Below are 26592 nucleotides of genomic sequence, written 5' to 3'. Positions count from 1 at the left end.
TAGATTGTTTACTGTTTGGTAGATTGGTAGAATCCTTTAAGTTTTTGTTAGATTTTTCAATTTTCTATAGAAATAAAATGTTGACCAAAACTTCTATAGAAATAAAATTTTGATAAAATAGAAATAAAATATGGACAACATTTTCTAAATAAATACAATTTTGACAAAATTTTCTATAAAAGAAAAATTAACAAAATTATCTTTAGAAATTAAATTATGACAAAATTTTCTAAAGAAATAAAATGTTGCCAAAACTTTTAATAGAAATAAAATTTTGTCAAGATTTTCTAGAAAAATAAAATTTTGACAAAATTTTCTATAAAAAAAAGTTTGTTGAAAATTTTCTATAGAAATAAAATTTTGACGAAAATTTTCTATATAAATAAAATTTTGACGAAAATTTTCTATAGAAATAAAATTTTGTCTAAAATTTCCTATAGAAATAAAATTTTGTCGAAAATTTTCTATAAAAATAAAATTTTGACGAAAATTTTCTATAGAAATAAAATTTTGACGAAAATTTTCTATAGAAATAAAATTTTGACACAATTTTCTATAAAAAAAAATTGAAGAAAGTTTTCTATAGAAATAAAATGTTGACAACATTTCTATAGAAATAAAATTTTTACGAAAATTTTCTATAGAAATAAAATTTTGACGAAAATTTTCTATAGAAATAAAATTTAGACAAAATTTTCCATAGAAATAAAATTTTGACGAAAATTTTCTATAGAAATAAAATGTTGACGAAAATTTTCTATAGAAATAAATTTTTGGCAAAATTTATTTCTACTTGGAAACAAATTTTTTTTACGAGAATTTTTTATAAAAACAAACTTTTTTATAAAAACAAAATTTTGACAAAATTTTCTATAAAAATAAAATTTTGACGAAAATTTTCTATAGAAATAAAATTTTGACGAAAATTTTCTATAGAAATAAAATTTTGACAAAATTTTCTAGGGAAATAAATTTTTTTACGAGAATTTTCTATAGAAATAAAATTTTTTACGAAAATTTTCTATAGAAGTAAAATTTTGACAAAATTTGCTATAGAAATAAAATTTTGGCAAAACTTTCTATAGAAATAACATTTTTACGAAAATTTTCTATAGAAATAAAAATTTGTCGAAAATGTTCTATAGAAATAAAATTTTGACAAAATTTTCCATAGAAATAAAATTTTGACTAAAATTTTCTATAGAAATAAAATTTTGACGAAAATTTTCTATAGAAATAAATTTTTGGCAAAATTTTCTATGGAAACAAATTTTTTTACGAGAATTTTTTATAAAAACAAACTTTTTTATAAAAATAAAATTTTGACAAAATTTTCTATAAAAGTAAAATTTTGAGAACATTTTTTTATAAAAATAAAATTTTGACGAAAATTTTCTATAGAAATAAAATTTTGACGAAAATTTTCTATAGAAATAAAATTTTGACAAAATTTTCTAGGGAAATAAATTTTTTTACGAGAATTTTCTATAGAAATAAAATTTTTTACGAAAATTTTCTATAGAAGTAAAATTTTGACAAAATTTTCTATAGAAGTAAAATTTTGACAAAATTTTCTATAGAAATAAAATTTTGGCAAAACTTTCTATAGAAATAACATTTTTACGAAAATTTTCTATAGAAATAAAAATTTGTCGAAAATGTTCTATAGAAATAAAATTTTGACAAAATTTTCTATAAAAATAAAATGTTGACAAAATTTTCTATAGAAATAAACTTTTGACGAAAATTTTCTATAGAAATAAAATTTTGACGAAATTTTCTATAAAAATGAAATTGTGAAAAAAAATTTGAGCAAAAATTTAATTTTTTTTAATTGGTCGTTTTTGGTAAATTTTTCTTAAAATTTTAGTAGATTATTTTTGACACCAATGGCAACCGTGGTTTAGGATGTGACCTGTAGGCGTTCAAAGTTGGGTATGCAATTTATTTTTTTAGCTGTCAAATACGCAATTGTGAACCGATTTCGATGATGTTTTCTCTGCTGAATAGATCGTTGGAAATGAATTTGACAGAATTCCCTTCTTATGTAATATTATGAAAATTGAATTATTTTTGGGCAAGAAAGTTTTTTTTTTAAATTTCAATTTTTTGGTAATTAAAAATTTGAATTGAAACCTAATTGTGATATCAATATGATTTTTATTGAGTTTTGCAGAGAAAATTTCTTAAAGAAATATCGCTGAATATAGCATTCCCAAATTTCGTATCAAAAATTCCCAAAATCTCCAAAGTGGGTACATTTTAGAAACAAAAAACGTTATTGTTTGCAATTTACATATTTCTCAGCTATTTACCCGTAGAATGTTGAAACCTTTGAAGTTAGTTAGTGGACACAAGTGTTTTTTTTCGAAGAGAGATCGGCTAAGCAATCGGTGATTTACCAATTGAGAATTTTTAAAACACATTTTTTTCTTTTTTAAAAATAACCGATTTTGAGATGAGGAGAACTCATATAACACTTGACCAAAAAGATTGAAACAGACAGACAGACGGACATGCTTAGACTGTCTTAAGGAGCCACCGTGGTGCACTGGTTAGCATGCCCGCCTAGCATACACAGGGCCGTGGGTTCGATTCCTGCTTCGACCGAACACCAAAAAGTTTTTCAGCGGTGGATTATCCCACCTCAGTAATGCTGGTGACATTTCTGAGGGTTTCAAAGCTTCTCTAAGTGCTTTCACTGCAATGTGGAACGCCGTTCGGACTCGGCTATGAAAAGGAGGTCCCTTGTCATTGAGCTTAACATGGAATCGGGCAGCACTCAGTGATAAGAGAGAAGTTCATCAATGTGGTATCGCAATGGACTGAATAGTCTACGTGAGCCTGATACATCGGGCTGCCACCTAACCTAACCTAGATTGTCTTAAAATTGTGCCTTGATCATACATACTTTATATAGTCAGAAATCGATATTTCGATGAGTTACAAAATTTTCTATAGAAATAAAATTTCGACAAAATTTTCTATAGAAATAAAATTTTGACAAAATTTTCTATAGAAATAAAATTTTGACAAAGTTTTCTATAGAAATAAAATTTTGACAAAATTTTCTATAGAAGTAATATTTTGACAAAATTTTCTATAGCAAAATTTTCTATAGAAATAAAATCTTGACAAAATTTTGTATAGTAATAAAATTTTTACAAATTTTTCTATAGAAATAAAATGTTGACAAAATTTTCTATAGAAATAAAATTTTGATAAAATTTTCTATATAAATATAAAATTTTGACAAATGAATGGCAAATGTATTATACCTACAACACCTTTCTATTGCGGCGGTAATAAAATTTTGAAAAATAGATATTGAAGATGCGATTGGTTCGAATGTCTAAAAATTGGTCTATTTTACTTTCATTACATACGCTGGAGCACACAAAATGGCAACCTAAAAGAAGGAAACCTACACAGAAAAAACTATTGTCTGGAGGCCAAAGATTTCTCCTCCTTAAAATACGAACGCGAATTTAGCTTAGAATAGAAAACGCCTTTCTCTGATTTTAAGTTTATTTCCTTGTCCAGAAGGCAATGAAGTCACTTTGCCCTTATAGTTAAGTGATTCGACTTAAAACTGGGTTCATATAATGAAGGCAATTTTTTATTGTCTAAGGTCAACAAAATTCAATAATTCTGAAAAATTCCAATGAATTTGTATTTAAATTTGTTGACGTTTTGAATCTTGGCAACAAAGAAAAAAAAAAATCGTTCAAAACCACACGGATGAAAAAGACTGCTTTTTATATGTTTGGCTATAAACATTATATGTTTGGAACACAAATTTTTAAACACAATATTTTTGAGTGCAAGCATATAATGTTCATAAACTAGCATAACATGTTTGGGACATATATGTTAATATGTTAGAACATATTATGTTTGGGACATAAAATGTTTGTAAATATAATATGCTTGGATGCAAACATATATTAATTTAGAAATAGCCTATAAACATATATGTGTTTAGTAGCTTGGAGCGCTATTTAACAGGGAGCGATATTGAATTAAGTTGGTGGTTGTTGCTTGTTATTACAAAATTAACATTTTATTTTTCCTTGGGCAATTGATCAGCTACTTCTTTGATCCTTACAAACTGTGTGGTCCGCTGTTCGAATCCCCGTCCGGCAAAAGGTAAAATTAAAATAAAAAAAATCATAAAATTGAATAATTTCTTCTACAATGTTTGTATTACAGAAAAAGGTGCTAAGAACTAAAAAATCTCGTGGAAGTGAGAAAGATGTCGGGGAATATACAATTGGGCAGAAACAAAATTTTGAGCATTCAGGTCGAAAACCTATGTTGTTAGCACCTATATTACCTGTTTATTTTCATAATTCATTATGATTGTAAATATATAAATAAATAAATAAAGTTTTGAGCACAATATTGTTTGGGAGAATTTTTTTAAGCATATAATATTTTTGGGTGCAAAATGCTTCCAAACATATTATATGGTCACATAATAACATATTGTTTTTTGGAAGACAACATTATTGAATTTGGATGCAAAAATACAAAATGTTTGAAACTTAGACTACCCAAACATATATTGTTTAGACCAACATGCTTTCAAACATATTATATATTGGTAGAGATCAAACATATAAATGTTTGGGCAATACCCAAAAATGTATATGCTTGAAGCAAAATATGTTTGGGAGTATATGTTACAGAAGCGATTTTTTGTGAGGGTGTAGGACATAATTTTTTTTGCACTTTATTTTAAACTAGCGTAACCCGGCCCGCTTCGCTGCGCATTCCGAAGCATATTTGTAGGAACAATTTGCGTTAACTTAGTCAACCATATCCTTCGTGCTGAAAACAAATTCGAAAATACGGAGGATATTCATATGTAAAACGGTTCGTCTTAATAAATGTCTGGGAGAGGGTGTACCCTTTCCTCCAAATTTTTTAAATAATGTTCTGTATTCAAGTAGTTGGACAATCTTCTATATTTCTTGAGAATTTTAAGTGTGGTTTGTCAAGGAAAGGTATCCTTCTCCTCAAAATTAAGCACTATATTATAATAACATACAATAAAATATTGTTTCCCATCCAATAAATCGGAAAAAGCAAAAGTAGTAAAAAAGTTTACCACATTAACCCTCTATGTTGGCTGCCAATTTCATGTAAATTTAAGTTCGTTACTAAAAAGAAGTCTGGCAGAAGCCTGTGCAAAAATCATAAAATTTGTACCGAGTTCCCATTTATGGACAACCCTCTACTTTCAATTTAAGAAAAAAAAGGGACAAAAGGGAACCCTCTCCCCACCTTCACTCCACACCGACCTGATATCGGAATTATAAGCCGGCCTCTCTTCCGTCCAAATATCACAAAGTCAGGTATCAACTATTAATATCGTAACCTCTCCCCAGTCCTCTGTAAATTTCAAGTAACTCGGTAAAGTTTAATTGTTTCTCTGTATGTACTTAAGAGAAGCCGATGTCTCCCTATGCCCCTTTGTTTTTATTAAAAAATCTGGAACCTGATATAAATTTCATAACCTCGCCCATTTTTTCCGTAAAATTTCAGTCGCGGGAATTTAGTTTTGTTTTCACTGTACTTTAAAAAAAAAAGTCGGGCAAAGGGGCTGTTCCCAAACCCCCCCCCCCATTCAAATATCGAAAAGTAATGTAGAGGATTTTTGTCTAGATGCCAACCCCAACATTCAATGAAAATTTCAAGCAAATCGCATAATTTTGTTCCAAGTTTCAAAAAGTAGGGCAAGGGGGAGGTCCCTCTCCCCGTTGACATATGAAATCATCAGGTATCCGATATTAATTAAATAACCTCACCACATGTTCTCTGTAAATCTCAGATAATTTAGAGAATTTTAGTTTTTTCACTGTACTTTAAAAAATGTCGAACAAAGGGAGGTCCCCCTCCGCCACCAAATATCGAAATATAAAGTAGCGGATCTTTGTCTAGATGCCAACCCCAACCTTCAATGAAAATTTCAAGCAAATCGGTCAACTTTGGTCCAAATTTCAAAAAGTCCGACAAAGGGGAGGTCCCCTCCGCGACCAGGTGTCAAAAAATGAGGTACCCTATTTTCACCACATGAACGCCCCCTACGATCTCTGAAAGTTTCAAGTAAATCGGTTCAGCCGTTTCGTAGCCAACTCGGACCATACAAACAAACAAAAAGTCGCTTAAGGGGAGGTACCCCTCCCGATCAAATTTCGAAAAAAAAAATTGCGAATCTTTGTCTAGAGATCACCCCTGCTATCCCTGAAAACTTCGTGCAAATCGGTCAAGTTTGGTTTAATTTTCAAAAAGTCGGACAAAGGGGAGGTTCCTCTCCGCGACCATATGTCAAAAAATGAGGTACCCTATTTTCAGCACATGAGTGCCCCCCACGATCTCTGAAAGTTTCAAGTAAATCGGTTCAGCCGTTTTCGCGCCAACCCGGAACATACAAATAAACAAACAAACAAACAAATACACAAACATAATTTGAATTTTATATATATAGATAAGTTTTTTAATTGAAACATAGAATAATTTCTATTTGAAGTCGAGTCTGAATTTGGAAGCTAATATTGTTGTTAATACGTTTTTAAAGGATTTTTGATAACATACTCGTAGTAATAGTATGCTCTTGAAACATATGTGGTATAATCCATCTTTTCGTGTAATTAACCATTATTGGATATGTGGATGAATCTTACATGAAAAAAATTTTATTATAATATTCTAATACGCTAAAGTTACTGTAGGGTATTGTTTACACTTCTCGTCCTTTTTGTTGGTAGTTTCTTTTATCAAAAAAATCGAATTTTATTACGTTTTCGTTCATTTCAATTATGGCTGACGTTTATCAAAAACAAGTAATAACATTCTGGGTAAATACCATTTTTTTCGATTTAGTGAGATTTCATTAAGTAATTAATGAAGGGCATTTTTCATATTGCATGTAAACGTCAAATAAATGAACTAATTAACGTGCTTCCAACTAATGTTAGCACAAATCAAAGTTGTGGGTAATAAATTTCTATGCCCATACAAGGAAGATAAGCACAAAAAAAAAAACACAAAACAAAGCAAAATTTTATTTGAAGTGGAAAAGAGATTTCATTTATTTTGTTTCCTGGTCACACAAACCGAGCAGTAAAAATCGTGTTAATTTAATTGGTTTTTTTCACAGCTAAAGAGTATGGTAAAGTAAAAATATAGCCATGTTTCAAATGTAATAACATTGTAAATAAAAGCAAGGGTCAGGACTACACGAACATTCTCTGCTATCCATCAGTGTATTTTGCTACTTAAATCAAATGAATTTGGGTTATCACTTGTTGGAGAAATTGGAGAAATCTCCGATTTCTAGGAATTACCACCTCTCTTGTTACTGAATACTGACATTTCACACAAAAAATTTTTTTCTGATTCAATCACGAAATTAATTGATCCAATTAATTTTTTAATTGAAATGTCTTCAATCACAGAAATGATAGTATCAATTAAAAAATTAATTGACAGTCAATTAAAAAATTAATTGATCCAATTAAATATTTAATTGATTCTATTAATTTGTGTGATTGATTTTTATTTCAATTAAAAAATTTGTTGAATCAATTAAATTTTGATTGAATATTTTTTAAAACTCAATTAAGAATTTAATTGGAAAAAATTTCGTGAAATTTTTTTCTGCGTTCCATGGTCCTGCATTCAACGGACAATGAATTTCTTTCTCATCTAGAAGTAAAAACAAGTAAAGTCTAAAGTCGAGCGGACTATATTATACCCTTCACCACTACACACAAAAAAAAATAAAATTTCTGATTCAATTAATTGATCCAATTAATTTTTAATTGAAATGTCTTCAATAACAGAAATGAGAGTATCAATTAAAAAATTAATTGATCCAATTAAAAAATTAATTGATACTATTAATTTTCGTGGTTGATTTTTGTTTCAATTAAAAAGTGTTTGATTCAATTAATTGTTTAATTGAATATTTTTTAAAACTCAATTAAAATTTTAATTGGAAAAATTTTCGTGAAATTTTTTTCTGTGTATGTAGACAAACATTTGTGTTACCATCTCAACTACTTCAAATTTGCTGGGAAATAATATAAAGGTTTGCATTTCCAGATACAAATATTTTTAACGGAGACCATTTTTTGTACTTCTATAAAAACTCTAGAATATCACATCATAAAGGTTTGTCCCAAATACATACATTTAAATATCACTCGATTTGGACAGAATTTGATAGACTTTTACAAAATCTATAGACTCAAAATTTAAGTTGGCTATTTAATGCACTAGGGTGGAACACAATCTTAGTAAAAAACAAGTAAGTAAAGTCTAAAGTCGGGCGGGGCCGACTATATTATACCCATCACCACCATGTAGACCAACATTTGTGTTACCATCTCAACTACTTCAAATTTGATGGGAGCTATATAAAGGTTTGCCTTTGCAGATACAAATACTTATAATACTTTTGTACTTCTACAAAATCTCTAGAATTAAAATTGAAATCTGCTAACGCCCTGGAATGAAACTTAGTGTTAATAAAACAAGTATATAAAGCAGTAAATTCGGCCGGGCCGAATTTTAAATACCCACCACCATGAATTAAATATGATAGTTTACTTTGAAAACTCTTCGTAGTAGTGGGTTACTTGATAATATATAGAATTGTAGGGGATTGATGACAAATCTTCTCCCAAGGCAGTCAGCTCCCGAAGACAAACTTTAAAGATTCTACCTATGAAGACCACATAAGATTCTAGATTTATGAGAACCGATTTTGTTTGAGTTTTAGAGAAATTATAAACATATCGTGTATATGATTAAATTACGCCTTGATTTGAAATCTTAAATCTGTAGATTTTTTCCGCCATTATTTAAATAAATACGATGAGTAAAATCTGGAAATTTCACTTTCAGTTTGAAGCAATTTCCATGATCAGTGCGCCTGCTATTTTAGAGAATTTTAGAGTTGAATAAACGAAAATACTTTATAAGAAAAGGAAATTTCGTTTGTTTAAAATTTCATTATAGATTACTAATTTCCAGCAAATCGGATAAAAACTACGGATTCTAGAAGCCCAAGAAATAAAGCCGGGAGATTGGTGTAGGGGCTATACCAAAACATGGACCGATATGTACCATTTGCTACTCACATATTTTTGATCTTAAAATACCTCCAGAATTTCAAAAAAATCGGCTAGAAAACATAGTCTCTAGACGCCCAAGAAGTAAAAATCGAGAGATCAGTCTATATGGGGGTTATACCAAAAATGGACCGATATACCTCAATTTCGGTACGCTTATTTGTGGTCTAAAAATACCTCTACATTTCGAATTTCAGGCAAATCGGGTAATAAATACAGTTTATAGAAGCTCAAGAATTTCAGGCAAAGCGGATGGTAAATATAGTTTCTAGAAGCCCAAGAAGCAAAATCGGGAGATCGGTCTATATTAGGGCTATACCAAAAAATGGACCGATGGGCACCATTTCGGCACACCTTTTTATGGTCCCAAAAGAACTTTAGATTTTCAATTTCAAAAAAATCGGATAGAAAATATAGTTTCTAGAAGCCCAAGAAGCAAAATCGGGAGATCAGTCTCTATGGGGCCTATATCAAAACATGGACCGATGAGCACCATTTTTGGCACACCTTTTTATGGTCCTCAAATACCTCTAGATTTCCAATTTCAGGCAAATCGTATTGTAAATATAGTTTCTAGAATCCCTAAAAGCAAAATCGGGATATCGGTCTATATGTGGGCTATACCAAAACATGGACCGATGGGCACCATTTTCGGCACACCTTTTTATGGTCCTCAAATACCTCAATATTTCCAACTTCAGGCAAATTGGATGAAAACTACGGGTTTTATAGGTTCAAGACCCCAAATCGGGAGGTTGGTTTATATGGGGGCTATATCAAAACATGGACCGATACGGACCGTTTTCGACTCACCTCTTTATGGTCCCAAAATACTTCTAGATTTTCAATTTCATACAAATCGGATAGAAAATGCTGTTTCTAGACGCGCAAGAAGCAAAATCGGGAGATCGGTCTATATGGGGGCTATACCAAAACATGGACCGATACGGACCATTTTCGACACACCTCTTTATAGTCCCACAATACCTCTAGATTTCCAATTTCAGGCAAATCGGATGGTAAATATAGTTTCTAGACGCCCAAAAACCAAAATCGGGAGATCGGTCTATATGGGGGCTATATCAAAACATGGACCGATACGGACCATTTTCGATACACCTCTTTATGGCCCCAAAATACCTCTGGATTTCCAATTACAGGCAAATCTGATAAAAACTACGGTTTTTATAGGCCCAAGACCCCAAATCGGGAGGTCGGTTTATATGGGGACTATATCAAAACTTGGACCGATATAGCCCATCTTCGAACTTGACCTGCCTGCAAACAAAAAACTAATCTGTGCCAAATTTGGGGACGATAGCGCCATTATTGAAGGCTGTAGCGTGATTACAACAGACAGACAGACAGACAGACAGACGGACAGACGGACAGACGGACATGCTTATATCGTCTTAGAATTTCTCCCTGATCAAGAATATATATACTTTATATAGTCGGAAATCGATATTTCGATGTGTTACAAACGGAATGACAAACTTATTATACCCCCGTCACCATTTTATGGTGGTGGGTATAAAAAATGGGAAATATGAAGCGCGAGAAATTTTGAGGCAATTGTACAAAAGAGCATTTGCGATTTATCAGGCGATACTTATGTATTCGAGATATAGGACAATTTGAGTAACATTTACAATTTTTGCTACTCAGCAGTAACGATTTTACAAGGATATTGGTTAGATCTTGCCAAGATATGTGGTCAAGTGTGGGTTGTGATATATTATTTGGTCAAGTCGGGCGACTTGGAGCCTTATTTAAAACTCAACCGTTCTGTGGAAAGTCTGGCATTACAGTGTGTAGGATATGACTAAGATATGGGGAAATTATCACAGAATTTTGTGTAAAGTGTGGGAATTTTGGCCATATTTGTATAAACAGGAAAAACGAATATATGGAGGCTTTATCTAATTCTGAACCAAATTAGATCAAACTTGACACACTTAAATATCATATTAAATATATTCTCCGTGGAAACTATGCAGTCAATTGGAGGAAAATCCCTTTGAAAATGGGTCTAAAATATGAAATAGTCTACCATATTTTCCCAACTCTGGTGTACATATAACGGGAGCTATATATAATCTGAACCGATTTCGACTAAATTTGACATGCATAGTTAGAATAATAATTTTGTTATCTCAGCAAAATTTAACGTAAATTGGAATATAACTTTGGCCCCCGTGGTCATATAAGTGTAAATCGGGCGAAAGAGATATATATGGGAGCTATATTTAAATCTGAACCGATTTCAACCAAATTTGTCACACTTACCGATACTATTAAACGTACTCCTTGTGCAAAATTTGAAGCAAGTCAGGGCAAAATTCTAGTTTTTGAGGCCATAACGACACCGTTAAACGTACCTCTCATGCAAAATTTTAAGCAAATTACGGCAAAACTCTGGCTTTTGAGGCCATATAAGTGCAAATCGGACGAAGGATATGTATGGGAGCTGTATCTAAATCTGAACCAATTTCAATAAAATTTACCAAGCATTGGTAGAATGCCAATTCTACTCTCTGTGCAAAATATCAACATATCACATCGGTAGTAAATTTCGGACTCTGTTGCCATATAAGTCTAAATCAAACGAAAGATATATATGCGAGCGATATCTAAATCTGAACCGATTTTGCTGATATTTTGCAGGTTTTTCGGAACTCATAAAATATTCTGATGTACGGAATTTGAAGAACATCGGTTGATAACCACGCAAATTATGACCAGATCGGGCATAAATATATATGACAGCTATATCTAAATCTGAACCGATTTTTTCCAAAAATTAATAGCGATTGTCTTTGTCCCGAAAAACGACCCTATGCCAGATTTGAGGACGATCAGACTTAAACTTCGACCTGTACTTTGCGCACAAAAATACATGAACAGACAGACAGACAGACAGACAGACAGACAGACAGACGGACAGACAGACAGACGGACTGACAGACAGACAGACAGACAGACAGACGGATATCGCTAAGTCGACTCAGGATTTAATTCTAAGACGATTGGTAAACGGTATACATATAAATGCACAAACTTATTATACCCTGTACTACAGTAGTGGTGAAAGGTATAAATTAGAGGTGTGCACGTGACACGAAATTGTCGTGAATCACGAAAAATTTCGTGACTCACGCGTGAGTCACGCTAATGGCAACGGTGTGAGTGTGCTTGATTAACAAACCAAAAGTCGTGCGTGTCGTTTTTCATGAGTGTGCGTGAGTAACGAATTTCGAAAAAACGCGCTCACGAAAAAAATCATGCCCACGGAAATAAAACGCTTACGAGATGAATTCATTTACAATTTTAGTGACACCTGAGATGTTAAGAGTTTAATAACGCTCCCGATGTTTTCAAACACGTCGCTAAAGTAAATTAGTCATAAAATTATTCGGGAGTCACGACATTTTTCGTGAGTCACGATATTTTTCGTGAGTCGCAGTATTTTTCGTGAGTCACGACATTTCGTTCGTGGGTGTGCGTGAGTACAGATTTTGTTTTCGTGAGTGTGCGTGAGTCCTACCAAGCAATATCGTACGTGAGTAAGATTTTTCCGTCGTGAGTGTGCGTGAGTAAAATATTACTCGCGTATACACCTCTAGTTAATCTTTTTTATAACCTCCGCCATAGGATGTAGGGAGGCGGGGTATATTAACCCTCTAATGCCCGAAATTTTTGGCCAGCTGATTAAATATTTAATGTTAACGACACAAAACCAAGAAAATTTTATACGGTAAAATTCAGTATATGCTGCAAAGCCTCTTGAACAGTTTCAACTAAGTTTTCTTTTTATTTTATCCATTTTTGTTATCTTAAGGTGTGTTCTACTAAAATAAGGATATTTAATGAAGACCGCCTAAAGGCGGGATTGGGTGTTAGAGGGTTAACTTTGTCATTCCATTTGTTGCACATCGAAATATTGATCTCAGACCCCCCGAGTCGATCTAGTAATGGTGAAGTCACACTAACTTCCAGACGAAATAAGCTATTGACCTAAAACTTGGCACAAGCACATCGGGCTGCCACCTAACCTAATCTAGATTGGACTTGCGGGTCTCTAGGAGGAGCAAATTTAATCAGAGTAATAAATTTCATCAGAAGTAATAAATTTCATTCGATTCGTTGGAAATTCTCTACGGAATGGGAATATATGGCATCTAGGCATTATCCAATAATAGCTTCATATTCGCAGCTTCCTGTTGAAATTTTGTGCATGCCAAAATTGTTCCATATCGGCCCATAATTATATATAGCCCCATATAAATCGATCCCAATCTTCTTTTCTCACAATTTGTAAATCTGTTTTTTGTTTCTTTCAGGTAAGTAACGAGAAAACCATGTTGCAATGATGTAAGGTGAGTTTATTTCCTAACAAGTATATACGGCCGTAAGTTCGGCCAGGCCGAATCTTATGTACCCTCCACCATGGATTGCGTAGGAACTTCTACTAAAGGCTGTCATCCACAATCGAATTACTTGGGTTGCGATAACATTTGCCGATGGCAAGGTATCGTAAAACTTTTTAACACTGTCTTCTAAATTGTAAGTTAGTCCATAAGGGGTATATATTAAACAAAAAAAAGGCCGATTAAATACGTATATAATTCAGTTTGACAAAATTTTCTATAGAAATAAAATTTTGACAAAATTTTCTATAGAAATAAAAACTTGACAAAATTTTCTATAGAAATAAAATGTTGACAAAATTTTCTATAGAAATAAAATGTTAACAAAATGTTCTATAGAAATAAAGTGTTGACAAAATTGTCTATAGAAATAAAATGTTGACAAAATTTTCTACAGAAATAAATTTTTTACAAAATTTTCTATAGAAATAAAATTTTGACAAAATTTTCTATGGAAATAAAATGTTGACAAACATTGCTATAGAAATAAACTTTTTACAAAACTTTCTATAGAAATAAAATTTTGACAAAACTTTCTATAGTAATAAAATTTGACAATTTTTACATGGCTGTTAGAGGCCATATACTAACGAAATGTACCAAATTTCAACCGCATCGGATGACTTTAACACCAGGTACCCAATTTCAAACGGATCGGATGAATTTTGCCCCTCCAAGAGGCTCCGGAGGTCAAATCTGAGGATCGGTTTATATGGGAGCTATATATAATTATGGACCGATATGGACCAGTTTTTGCATGGTTGTTAGAGACCATATACTAACACCACGTACCAAATTTCAATCGGGTAGGATGAAGTTTGCTCCTCCCAATGGCTCCGGAGGTCAAATCTGGGGATCGGTTTATATGGGAGCTATATATATTTATGGACCGATATGGACCAATTTTTGCATGGTTGTTAGAGACCGTATACTAACATCAGGTACCAAATTTCAACCGGATCGGATGAATTTTGCCCCTCCAAGTGGCTCCGGAGGTCAAATCTGGGGATCGGTTTATATGGGGGCTATATATAATTATGGACCGATATGGACCAATTTTTGCATGGTTGTTAGAGACTTAGACCACGTACCAAATTTCAACCGGATCGGATGAATTTTGCTGCTCCGGAAGGCTCCGCAAGCCAAATTTGGGGATCGGTTTATATGGGGGCTATACGTAAACGTGGGCCGATATAGCCCATTTTCAATACCATCCGACCTACATCAATAACAACTACTTGTGCCAAGTTTCAAGTCGATAGCTAGTTTCGTTCGGAAGTTAGCGTGATTTCCACAGACGGACGGACAGCCGGACAGACGGACAGACGGACGGACGGACGGACATGCTTAGATCGACTCAGAATTTCACCACGACCCAGAATATATATACTTTATGGGGTCTTAGAGCAATATTTCGATGTGTTACAAACGGAATGACAAAGTTAATATACCCCCATCCTATGGTGGAGGGTATAAAAACAAAGTAAAATTGATTTACTCACCACCATAGAATTTATCACAATGAACTGAATAGTCTAAGTGAGCCTGAAATTTAATCGGGCTGTCACTTTAACCTAACCTAACCTAGAATGGTGATGTTGGTACAGTAAGTACTCCATTTCGTTTATGGCATATCAAAATATCCATTTTCGACTATCTAAGGTATATATTCATGATCTGGGTTAAATTCTGAGACACTATAACAGTGTCCGTCTGTATGTTGTAAGCACGCGGCAATCTTCAATACCCTGAGACCCATCGTTTAGTGTTATCATCCTGATTCGTGCTTTTTGTGCAAGCAGGTCAAGTTAAGTAAATGATGTTGGGTACATTCCCCATATAGACCGATATTCCGATTTGACATTTTGGGCTTCTAGATTCAGCAAAATTTGTATCCGATATGCCTGAAATTTTTATACCCTTCACCACCACTGTGGTACAGGGTATATGTTAATAAGTTTGTGCATTTGTATGTAACGCCAAGAAGGAAAAGTCTGAGACCCATCGTTTAGTATACCGATCGGCTTAAAATTAAATTCTGAGTCGATTTTGCGATGTCCGTCTGTCTGTCTGTATATGTAATTTTGTGTGCAAAGTACAGCTCGCAGCTTAAGTCCGATCGTCCTGAAATTTGGCACAGAGTTTTATATTGGCTCACAGACAATCGCTATTGATTTTGAAAAAAATCGGTTCTGATTTAGATATAGCTGTCATATATATTTATCATCGATCTGATCATAATTCACGTATTTTCTCAAAATTTCGGGCAGTCAAATATTTTGGGGCTTTTGTAAGATATGCAAAATATAAGCCAAATCTGTTCAGATTTAGATATAGCCCCCATATATATCTTTCGTCCCATTTGAACTTATATGACCTCAAAAGCCAGAGTCTTGCCCTGATTTGCTTCAAATTTTGCACAAGGAGTACGTTCAGTAGTATCATTAAGTATGCCAAATTTCGTTGAAATCGGTTCAGATTTAACAGGTTGGCTGATAAGTCCCCGGTCTAACAAAGAAAAACACATTTTTTGTCAAAATTCGTTTTTATACCCACCACCATAAAATGGTGACGGGGGTATAATAAGTTTGTCATTCCGTTTGTAACACATCGAAATATTGATTTCCGGCTATATAAAGTATATATATTCTTGATCAGGGAGAAATTCTAAGACGATATAAGCATGTCCGTCTGTCCGTCTGTCTGTCTGTCTGTCTGTTGTAATCACGCTACAGCCTTCAATAATGGCGCTATCGTCCCCAAATTTGGCACAGATTAGTTTTTTATTTGCCAAGTCAAGTTCGAAGATGGGATATATCGGTCCAAGTTTTGATATAGTCCCCATATAAACCGACCTCCCGATTTGGGGTCTTGGGCCTATAAAAACCGTAGTTTTTATCAGATTAGCCTGAAATTGGAAAGCCAGAGGTAGTTTGGGACCATAAAGAGGTGTGTCGAAAATGGTCCGTATCGGTCCATGGTTTGGTATAGCCCCCTATAGACCGATCTCCCAATTTTGCTTCTTAGGCGTCTAGAAACAGTATTTTCTATCCGATTTGTCTGAAATTGAAAATCTAGAGGTATTTTAGGACCATAAGGAGGTGTGTCGAAAATGGTCCGTATCGGTCCATGTTTTGGTATAGCCCACATATAGACCGATCTCCCGATTTTGCTTCTTGGGCGTCTAGAAACTATATTTACCATCCGATTTACCTCAAATTGGAAATCTAGAGGTATTGTGGGACTATAAAGAGGTGTGTCGAAAATGGTCCGTATCGGTCCATGTTTTGGTATAGCCCCCATATAGACCGATCTCCCGATGTTGCATCTTGCGCGTCTAGAAACAGTATTTTCTATCCGATTTGTATGAAATTGAAAATCTAGAGGTATTTTGGGACCATAAAAAGATGTGCCGAAAATGGTGCCCATCGGTCCATGTTTTGGTATAGCCCCCATATAGACCGATATCCCGATTTTGTTTCTTGGGCTTCTAGAAACTATATTTTCTATCCGATTTCCCTGAAATTGAAAATGTTGAGCTATTTTGGGACCATAAAAAGGTGTGCCGAAAATGGTGCCCATCGGTCCATTCTTTGGTATAGCGCCCATATAGACCGATCTCCCGATTTTGCTTCTTGGGCTTCTAGAAACTATATTTACCATCAGCTTTGTCTGAAATTCTTGAGCTTCTATAAACTGTATTTATTACCTGATTTGCCTGAAATTCGAAATCTAGAGATATTTTAAGATCACAAATAAGTGAGTAGCAAATGGTACCTATCGGTCCATGTTTTGGTATAGCCCCCATATACACCGATCTCCCGGCTTTATTTCTTGGGCTTCTAGAATCCGTAGTTTTTATCCGATTTGCTGGAAATTATTAATCTATAATGACATTTTAGACAACCGAAATTTCTTTTTCTTATAAAGTATTTTCGTTTATTCAACTCTAAAATTCTCTAAAATAGCAGGCGCACTGATCATGGAAATTGCTTCAAACTGAAAGTGAAATTTCCAGATTTTACTCATCGTATTTATTTAAATAATGGCGGAAAAAATCTACAGATTTAAGATTTCAAATCAAGGCGTAATTTAATCATATACACGATATGTTTATAATTTCTCTAAAACTCAAACAAAATCGGTTCTCATAAATCTAGAATCTTATGTGGTCTTCATAGGTAGAATCTTTAAAGTTTGTCTTCGGGAGCTGACTGCCTTGGGAGAAGATTTGTCATCAATCCCCTACAATTCTATATATTATCAAGTAACCCATTACGACGAAGAGTTTTCAAAGTAAACTATCATATTTGATGCATGGTGGTGGGTATTTAAAATTCACCCTGGCCGAATTTACTGCTGTATATACTTGTTATTATTCAACATAGTTCCCTTCAAGAGCGATACAACGATTATAACGACCTTCCAATTTTTTGATACCATTTTGGTAGACTCCTTTGGTTTTGCCTCAAAATAGACCTCAGTTTCGGCGATTTCCTCTTCATTGCAGCCGAATTTTTCCCCTGCGAGCAACCTTTTGAGGTCTGAGAACAAGAAAAAGTCACTGGGGGCCAGGTCTGGAGAATACGGTGGGTGGGTAAGCAATTCGAAGCCCAATTCATGCATTTTTGCCATCGTTCTCAATGACTTGTGGCACGGTGCGCTGTCTTGGTGGAACAACACTTTTTACTTCTTCATATGGGGCCGTTTTGCCGCGATTTCGACCTTCAAACGCTCCAATAACGCCATATAATAGCCACTGTTGATAGTTTCCCCTTCTTAAGATAATCGATAAATATTATTACATGCTCATCCCAAAAAACAGAGGCCATTACCTTGCCAGCGGACTTTTGAGTCTTTCCACGCTTTGGAGACGGTTCACCGGTCGCTGTCCACTCAGCCGACTGTCGATTGAACTCAGGAGTGTAGTGGTGGAGCCACGCTTCATCCATTGTCACATATCGATGGAAAAACTCGGGCGTATTACGAGTTAACAGCTGCAAACACCGCTCAGAATCATCAACACGTTATTGTTTTTGGTCAAATGTGAGCTCGCGCGGCATCCATTTTGCACAGAGCTTCCGCATATCCAAATATTGATGAATGATATGACCAACACGTTCCTTTGATATCTTTAAGGCCTCTGCTATCTCGATCAACTTCAAATTTTGACACGAATCATTTGAAGGTTGGTGCTATATAAAAATAATATGCATTTAATACTAGCGACGCCATCTATGTGTCAGACCGGAGACTTATCAGACAAAATCTTTGGAACCGGGCATGTGTTTTATTTCAGTGTAGGAGTAAAATTTAACGATTTTACTTCACATGCGCATTCGAGTAATGAGGGCAAAAATCTACAGAAGTAAGATTTCAAATCATATAGAAGGCGTTATTGGATTTTCTTCCTCACTTAAACGAGATGTTTAAGATTGCCCTTCAATAATTCAAACAAAAATGATTCTTATAAATGCAGAATTCAACAAAGCCACTTGAAATTCTTCATATTTTCAAGTAACTCGCCTAGACGAGGAGTATCCCATGGAAACTATTATATTTGATAAATGGTGTAGAGCATTTAAGATTCGGCCGAGCCGTGCTGGTGACAGTATATACTTGCTTTTGTAATAATGCCTATACCTTGTGTAGTTCTATCATGCATTACACTACCTTTTCTCTTTTATCCCACATATCTCCTGACTTATATGTCAAAAAAGAAATAGATTTTTTCCATTATTATAACAAACTTTATTGAAAGAACATGTTATACTTTTATCAATTCGTGATATTGAGCCTTATAGCTATCACAAACGGAGATTATACAAACGGAGGTACGTTTAGAACGACGTCTATTCTATGTAGTAGCATTGATATTCTCTTCATCGAGTGATCTCACATTTAAGATCTCTACTGTGTGAAGTGTCAAACACGTCAGCATACAGATTGTACAAAAACGCAATTGTCAGTCTTGTACAATCAGAAATGCCCGGAAGGTTTTGGTTTTTGTACTATCATACGGGACGAAAATGATGTCGTTATAAAAGGATGCAGCAATGGGACGGCATGTGATAAGTACAAAGCAATTGAGGAGAGTGAATGTTGTAGCTGTGAAGAAGATTTCTGTAATGAAACCTTTGATAAGTGCAATGACCAAATCGAATTAAAATTTCGCCATAAAATGGAGGCTGTCCTAATTGTGCTATCACTTCTCTTTTGTATTTAGTATTTAGTTAAATGAAAATGGTATATTAATGCAAATAAATTTTCAAAATTATACCAGAGGACGATAAAAACGTTTCAAAGTTTCGAATAATCAATACAAAATTGATCACTAGTCGATCCTAGCCTAATTGCGTTATAATTTAATGTATCCGTGGAACAATACACTGAAAAAAATATTGTCGTGAGGTCAAAAATTTCATGTCTTTAAACTACGATTACAAATTTTGCTTACCATAGAAGACGCATTTCTCTAAAATAAAGTTATTTTCCTTGTCCAAAAGTAATTTTCCTTGTCCAAAAGTAATTAAGTGATTTGACTTAAAAATGGGTATCTTAACATGAAAGAAAAAATTTATAGGCTAAGGTCAACTTGACTTTAATAATTCAGAAAAATTCTTTAAATTTAATGAAATTGTCTTTAAATTTGATGTCTTTTTGCATCTTGACTAAAAAGCAAAAAATCGTTCAAATATAGGACATGTTTTTCAAAACTTTATTTTAAAGAATATTTTTACTTCAAACATAGCATAATTTCTACTGGAAGTCGAGTCCTAATTTGGAAAATAAAGTTGCCGTTAACTCGTTTTTAAAGGACTTTGATAGCATATGAAGAAAAAAAGCTGAGAAAGCGAAAAATTAAAATTTGCTTCCTAGAAGCAAGTACACAAAACCTAAATTTACAAGAGAATTGTGTGTTAAAAGTATCCTTACTTGTATTCTCCGCTTCTTTGGCTCGGAATCAATACCAAATTTTTTAAAGTAAAGACAAAATCTTTGGAACCGAGTGTGCTTTTTTTTTAATGTAGATCATGTGATATTTTTTTTTTTTAACAAAAAAATTATTGACCTATAATGCAATTTAAATTTTAGGACACATAATTGACACAATATTAAGGACAAATAGCTTTAGAATAATGCAATTTTATTTAAAAGAAATGTCATGATTTAAAAATTTTCTCTTCTTGAATTTAGGACACGAATCTTTGAAATTTGCATCCCGTCATTAAAGTCGTATATCTACACAGAAAAAAATTTAACGAAAATTTTTCCAATTAAAATCTTAATTGAGATTTAAAAAATTTTCAATTAAAAATTTTATTGAAACAAGAAATTTTTTAATTGAAATAAAAATCAATCAAACAAATTAATAGTATAAATTAATTTTTTAATTAAATCAATTATTATACCCTCCATCATAGGATGGGGGTATATTCCGTTTGTAACACATCGAAATATTGCTCTAAGACCCCATAAAGTATATATATTCTGGGTCGTGGTGAAATTCTGAGTCGATCTAAGCATGTCCGTTCGTCCGTCTGTTGAAATCACGCTAACTTCCGAACGAAACAAGCTATCGACTTGAAACTTGGCACAAGTAGTTTTTATTGATGTAGGTCGGATGGTATTGAAAATGGGCCATATCGGTCCACTTTTACGTATAGCCCCCATATAAAGGGACCCTCAGATTTGGCTTGTGGAGCCTCTAACAGAAGCATATTTCATCCGATCCGGCTGAAATTTGGTACATGATGTTGGTATATGGTCTCTAACAACCATGCAAAAATTGGACCATATCGGTCCTTAATTATATATAGCCCCCATATAAACCGATCCCCAGATTTAGCTTGTGGAGCCTCTAAGAGAAGCATATTTCATCCGATCCGGCTGAAAGTTGGTACATGGTGTTGGTATATTGTCTCTAGCAGTCATGAAAAAATTGGTCCACATCGGTCCATAATTATATATAGCCCCCATATAAACCGATCCCCAGATTTGGCTTGCGGAGCCTCAAAGAGAAGCAAATTTTTGCGATCCGGCTGAAATTTGGTACATGATGTTGGTATATGGTCTCTAACAACCATGCAAAAATTGGTCCACATCGGTCCATAATTACATATGGCGCCCATATAAACCGATCCCCAGATTTGGGTTGCGGAGCCTCAAAGAGAAGCAAATTTCATCCGATCCGCCTGAAATTTGGTACATGATATTGGTATATGGTCTCTAACAACCATGCAAAAATTGGTCCACATCTGTTCATAATTATATATAGCCCCCGTATAAACCGATCCCCAGATTTGGCTTGCGAAGTCTCCAAGAGAAGCAAATTTCTTCCAATCCGGTTGTAATTTGAAACATGGTGTTAGTATATGATCTTTAACAACCGTGGCAGAATTGGTCCATATCGGTCCATAATTATATATAGCCCCCATATAAAACGTTCTCCAGATTTGACCTCCGGAGCCTCTTGGAGGAGCAAAATTCATCCTATCCGGTTCAAATTAGGAACGTGGTGTTAGTATATGGTCGCTAACAACCATACCAAAATTGGTCCATATCGGTTCGTAATCATGGTTGCCACTAGAGCCAAAAATAATCTACCAAAATTTTATTTCTATAGAAAATTTTGTCAGAATTTTATTTCTATAGAAAATTTTGTCAAAATTTTATTTCTAGAGAAAATTTTGTTAAAATTTTATTCGGTTCATAATAAAATTTTCATCATTGTCAAAATTTTATTTCCATAGAAAATTTTGTTCAAATTTTATTCGGTTCATAATCATGGTTGCCACTCGAGCCAAAAATAATCTACCAAGATTTTATTTCTATAGAAAATTTTGTCAAAAGTTTATTTCTATAAAAAATTTTGTTAAAATTTTATTTCTTTAGAAATTTTTGTCAAAATTTTCTTTCTTTGGAAAATTTTATCAAAATTTTTATTTCTATAGAAAATTTTGAGAAAATTTTATTTCTATAGAAAATTTTGTTAAAATGTTATTTCTGTAGAAAATTTTGTCAAAATGTTATGTCTACTTTGTCAAACTGAATTATATACGTATTGGATCGATCTTTTTTGATTTAATATATACCACGTATGGACTTACATACAATTTAGAAGATGGTGTTAGGAGCTTTTAAGATACCTTGCCATCGGCAAGCGTTACCGCAACTTAAGTAATTCGATTGTGGATGGCAGTGTTTAGATGAAGTTTCTACGCAATCCATGATGGATGGTACATAAGCTTCGGCCTGGCCGAACTTACGGCCGTATATACTTGTTTTTTAATTGATACTATCAATTAAAAAATTAATTGTATCAATTAATTTCGTGATTGAATCAGAAAAAAATTTTTTGTGTGTACAATGAGGCAAATTTTCCTTAATCTATAGAAAATTATTTTTAATTTAAAGAAATAATCTTTAAATTAACTGAGACATTGAATCCTTAGCTTCAAATATATGCTAATACTTACTTCTCAGGATTTTGCATCGTTAGTTTAAAGGCTTATGAAATTAATAAAATATTGCTTACATTGAAGTATCCTTTATAATTATCTCAATTCTAAATATTCCCTGGGAAATGCCTTCCCTGTTAAGTAATTTTCCCCGGGAATAAAGTCCCCCTATTCTAAATAGTAAGAGAAGGGAACAACTAGGGAGAAATAATTTCGGGTATTTGAAATCAGCTGTTTTGCTTCAGCTGTTTTATTTTAGCAAGTATTTATATACAAATTTTAAACTGAAATTGTATTGAATTGACGTAAAACTTGAGTTAAAGAGGAAATGTGAACAAAATGTTTAGTACAGTGTTTATGGTAGTCGCTGAGGAAGAGTCGCATCAACGTAACAATGTCCAAAAGATAGAAAGGAGAAAGCATCGCGATGCCATCAATCCACTTGAGTTGTCTGAGACTTTTTAACTACATACTTGTACATGAAGCGGTTGTTACTTACCCAGCAAAAAAGCGTCGCCAAAAAAGTAGTAAAAATGTTCTTTTTGGATCCGGATGTGGTGCCAAATTGACGCAGAAGCGATGCATTTAACATGGGCTTGTCATAGGACGGATGTCCACCATTTCAACAGACGCTGCACTGAATTTGCATCACTGCTTAAGGTGTGAGGCGAATTCAGTGTTTTGGATGTGAATTAAGAAATTTTGTGATATTTTGACAAATAAATAATTTTTATAAATATTTTATGATTTTTAATGCATTATAACGTTTGTCTGGAACTTTTGTGATCAAATATTTTCAAAAATTCGAAGTTTTTCTACAAAGGATTTATCATTTTTTTCGGCTAAATTTATATAATTTGTACCATTTTATTAATCCTTAATCTATTTTTAACCTATTTGAAACAAAAAAAAAATCCCATTAAAAATATGAAAAAAGCGAGTTGTAAAGAAATTGACTCAAATGAACTTCCTGTGTAGTTAAAATAAAGAACATCTTTGGAAGAGCATTTTTGGAAGTTCTTTTAAAGTTGTGCCTTGAGAAGAACTTCAAAATTTTTTTCTGGGTAGTTAATGCTTTCCTTTTGAAGGTTTCACAAATATTATAGGGTAAATAAGCCAGGCTTCAAATATCTGTTGGACGTGTTAGCAGCCCATATTCCTCATCAACGCAAATCATTTGGATTATCCCCATTAGTAAAATTAGGTGTTGCTCTACGCTTTTTACCGAAGGTGGCTACCAAACGGGCATAGTTCTTAAAGAAGTCTTAAACATATTTGAAGAAAACCTATGTCCAAATAAATTTCATCAAAACGGAAGAAGAAAAACAGAAAATTTCATTAGCTTTTTACGTCAAGCATGGAATTCCTAGCATAATAGGATGTGTTGACGGATGTCGCATGTCCGCATTATTGCTTCTTCAAGGAACAAGCACCTATATTAATTGTAAAGCCTTTATTTTCAAATTTAAAAGAATTTTTAAAATATGTACAGATCTGTGATCATGAGATGAGGACTTCGTAGTTGAATGCATCCCATCCTGATGCATGCTACTACTCTTTTATTTTTATACCCTCCACCATAGGATTGGGGTATATTAACTTTGTCATTCCGTTTGTAACACATCGAAATATTGCTCTAAGACCCCATAAAGTATATATATTCCGGGTCGATCTGAGCATGTCCGTCCGTCTGTTGAAATCATGCTAACTTCCGAACGAAACAAGTTATCGACTTGAAACTTGGTACAAGTAGTTGTTATTGATGTAGGTTGGATGGTATTGCAAATGGGCCATATCGGTTCACTTTTACGTGTAGCTCCCATTTAAACGGACCCCCAAATTTGGCTTGCGGGGACTCTAAGAGAAGCAAATTTCATCCGATCCAGCTGAAATTTGGTACATGGTGTAAATATTTGGTCTCTAACAACTATGCAAAAATTGGTTCACATCGGTTAATAATTATATATAGCCCCCATATAAACCGAACCCCCGATTTGGCTTGCGGAGCCTCTAAGAGAAGCCAATTTCATCCGATCCGGCTGAAATTTGATACATGATGTTAGTATATGGTCTCTAATGACCATGCAAAAAAATGGTCCACATCGGTCCGTAATTATATATACCCCCATATAAACCGGTCACCAGATTTGACCTCCGGAGCCTATTGGAAGACCAAAATTCATCTGATTCAGTTGATATTTGGTACGTGGTGTCAATATATGGCCTCAAACACCCATGCAAAAATTGGTCGAAATCGGTCCATAATTATATATAGCCCCCATATAAACCGATCCTCAGATTTGTCCTTCGGAGTCCCTTGGAAGAGTAAAATTCATCCGATTCGGTTGAAATTTGGTACGTGATCTTAGTATATGGTATCCAATAACCATGCAGGAATTGGTTCATATCAGTCCATAATTATATATGGCCCCCATATAAACCGATCCCCAGATTTGACCTCCGGTGCCTTTTGGAGAAGCAAAATTCATCCGATCTGGGTGAAATTTGGTACGTGGTGGTAGTATATCATATTTAACAACCATGCCAAAAGTGGTCCATATCAGTTCATAATCATATATAGCTCCCATATAAACCTATCCCGATATTTGGTTTGGTCGTGGAGGAGCAAATTTCATCCGAGTCAGTTGAAATTTGGCACATTGTACTAGTATATGGCCGTTAACAACCATGCGTAACTAGGTCCATATCGGTCTATAGTTATATATAGCCCTCAGATAAATCGATCCAAAATCATACTAAAATTGGTCCATAGCAAGTTCATAACTGTATAGAGCCCCCATATGAGCGACCCCCATATTTCAATTCTGGCTCTCTACGTACCATGCAAAAGTCCATATCGATACGTAATTATTTGTAGACTTACCTATACATACCTTTTTTGTCTAATATATACCACGTATGGACTAACTCACAATTTAGAAAACGATTTAAGATACCACAACCCAAGTAATTCGATTGTGGATGACAGTCTTTCGTAGAAGTTTCTACGCAATCCATGGTGGAGGGTACATAAGATTCGGTCTGGCCGAACTTACGGCTGTATTTACTTGTTGTGCTTTTACTTTGTGGGTTTTGATCTGACTCCCTTGATTTTTTTGGGGGAATTATTCCCAAAAATATCAATATTTTTCCCTTTTTATTGTCATTTGTAATACCAATGTTTCCCTAAGGGAAAAATTTCCCTTTTTCGAAGTTGGTTTAGAATAAGGGAAAAGACGAAAATTCCCCGCGGAGATTTTGTTTAGAATAGAGGAACAATGAATTGTGAAAAAATTCGCTGGGAGTTGTTATTCAGAATTGGGATAAAAGTGAATTTTTTAACTGTCTTTTATTTATACATGAATAGGGTTTTTAATAAATCGTAAATTCGAAAAATAAAATCTCTATCTTAATTTTAATTTTATAGAGACTAGATTTAAAGCCACATAGCTCTCCAAAAATGTGCAAAGCCAAATTTATTTAGACTAATTGTTAAATCAGTCTTTGAAATAAAAGCGCATATCGGACAATTTTGTAGTCCAAATGAGCGTGCTATTA

The 26592-nt window shown here is 33.6% G+C and overlaps 2 protein-coding genes across 2 annotated transcripts in view; both read left to right on the top strand.

Annotated features, from left to right (window-relative positions):
• Nucleotides 1-26592, top strand: part of LOC142229863 (uncharacterized) — a 362803-nt gene that overhangs the window by 161518 nt on the left and 174693 nt on the right. The window lies entirely within an intron of this gene.
• On the top strand, nt 19273-19850 carry LOC142230364 (uncharacterized). The gene is made up of 2 exons (XM_075301010.1): nt 19273-19407; nt 19480-19850. The coding sequence occupies exons 1-2, from the start codon at nt 19338-19340 to the stop codon at nt 19797-19799; spliced, it is 390 nt and encodes a 129-aa protein (XP_075157125.1). The 5' UTR covers nt 19273-19337; the 3' UTR covers nt 19800-19850.

This window comes from Haematobia irritans, chromosome 3 (genome assembly GCF_050003625.1).
Source record: "Haematobia irritans isolate KBUSLIRL chromosome 3, ASM5000362v1, whole genome shotgun sequence".
Lineage (NCBI taxonomy): Eukaryota > Metazoa > Arthropoda > Insecta > Diptera > Muscidae > Haematobia > Haematobia irritans.
Note: the sequence above shows the minus strand (reverse complement) of the source record. Positions and strands in the feature narration are given on the sequence as shown.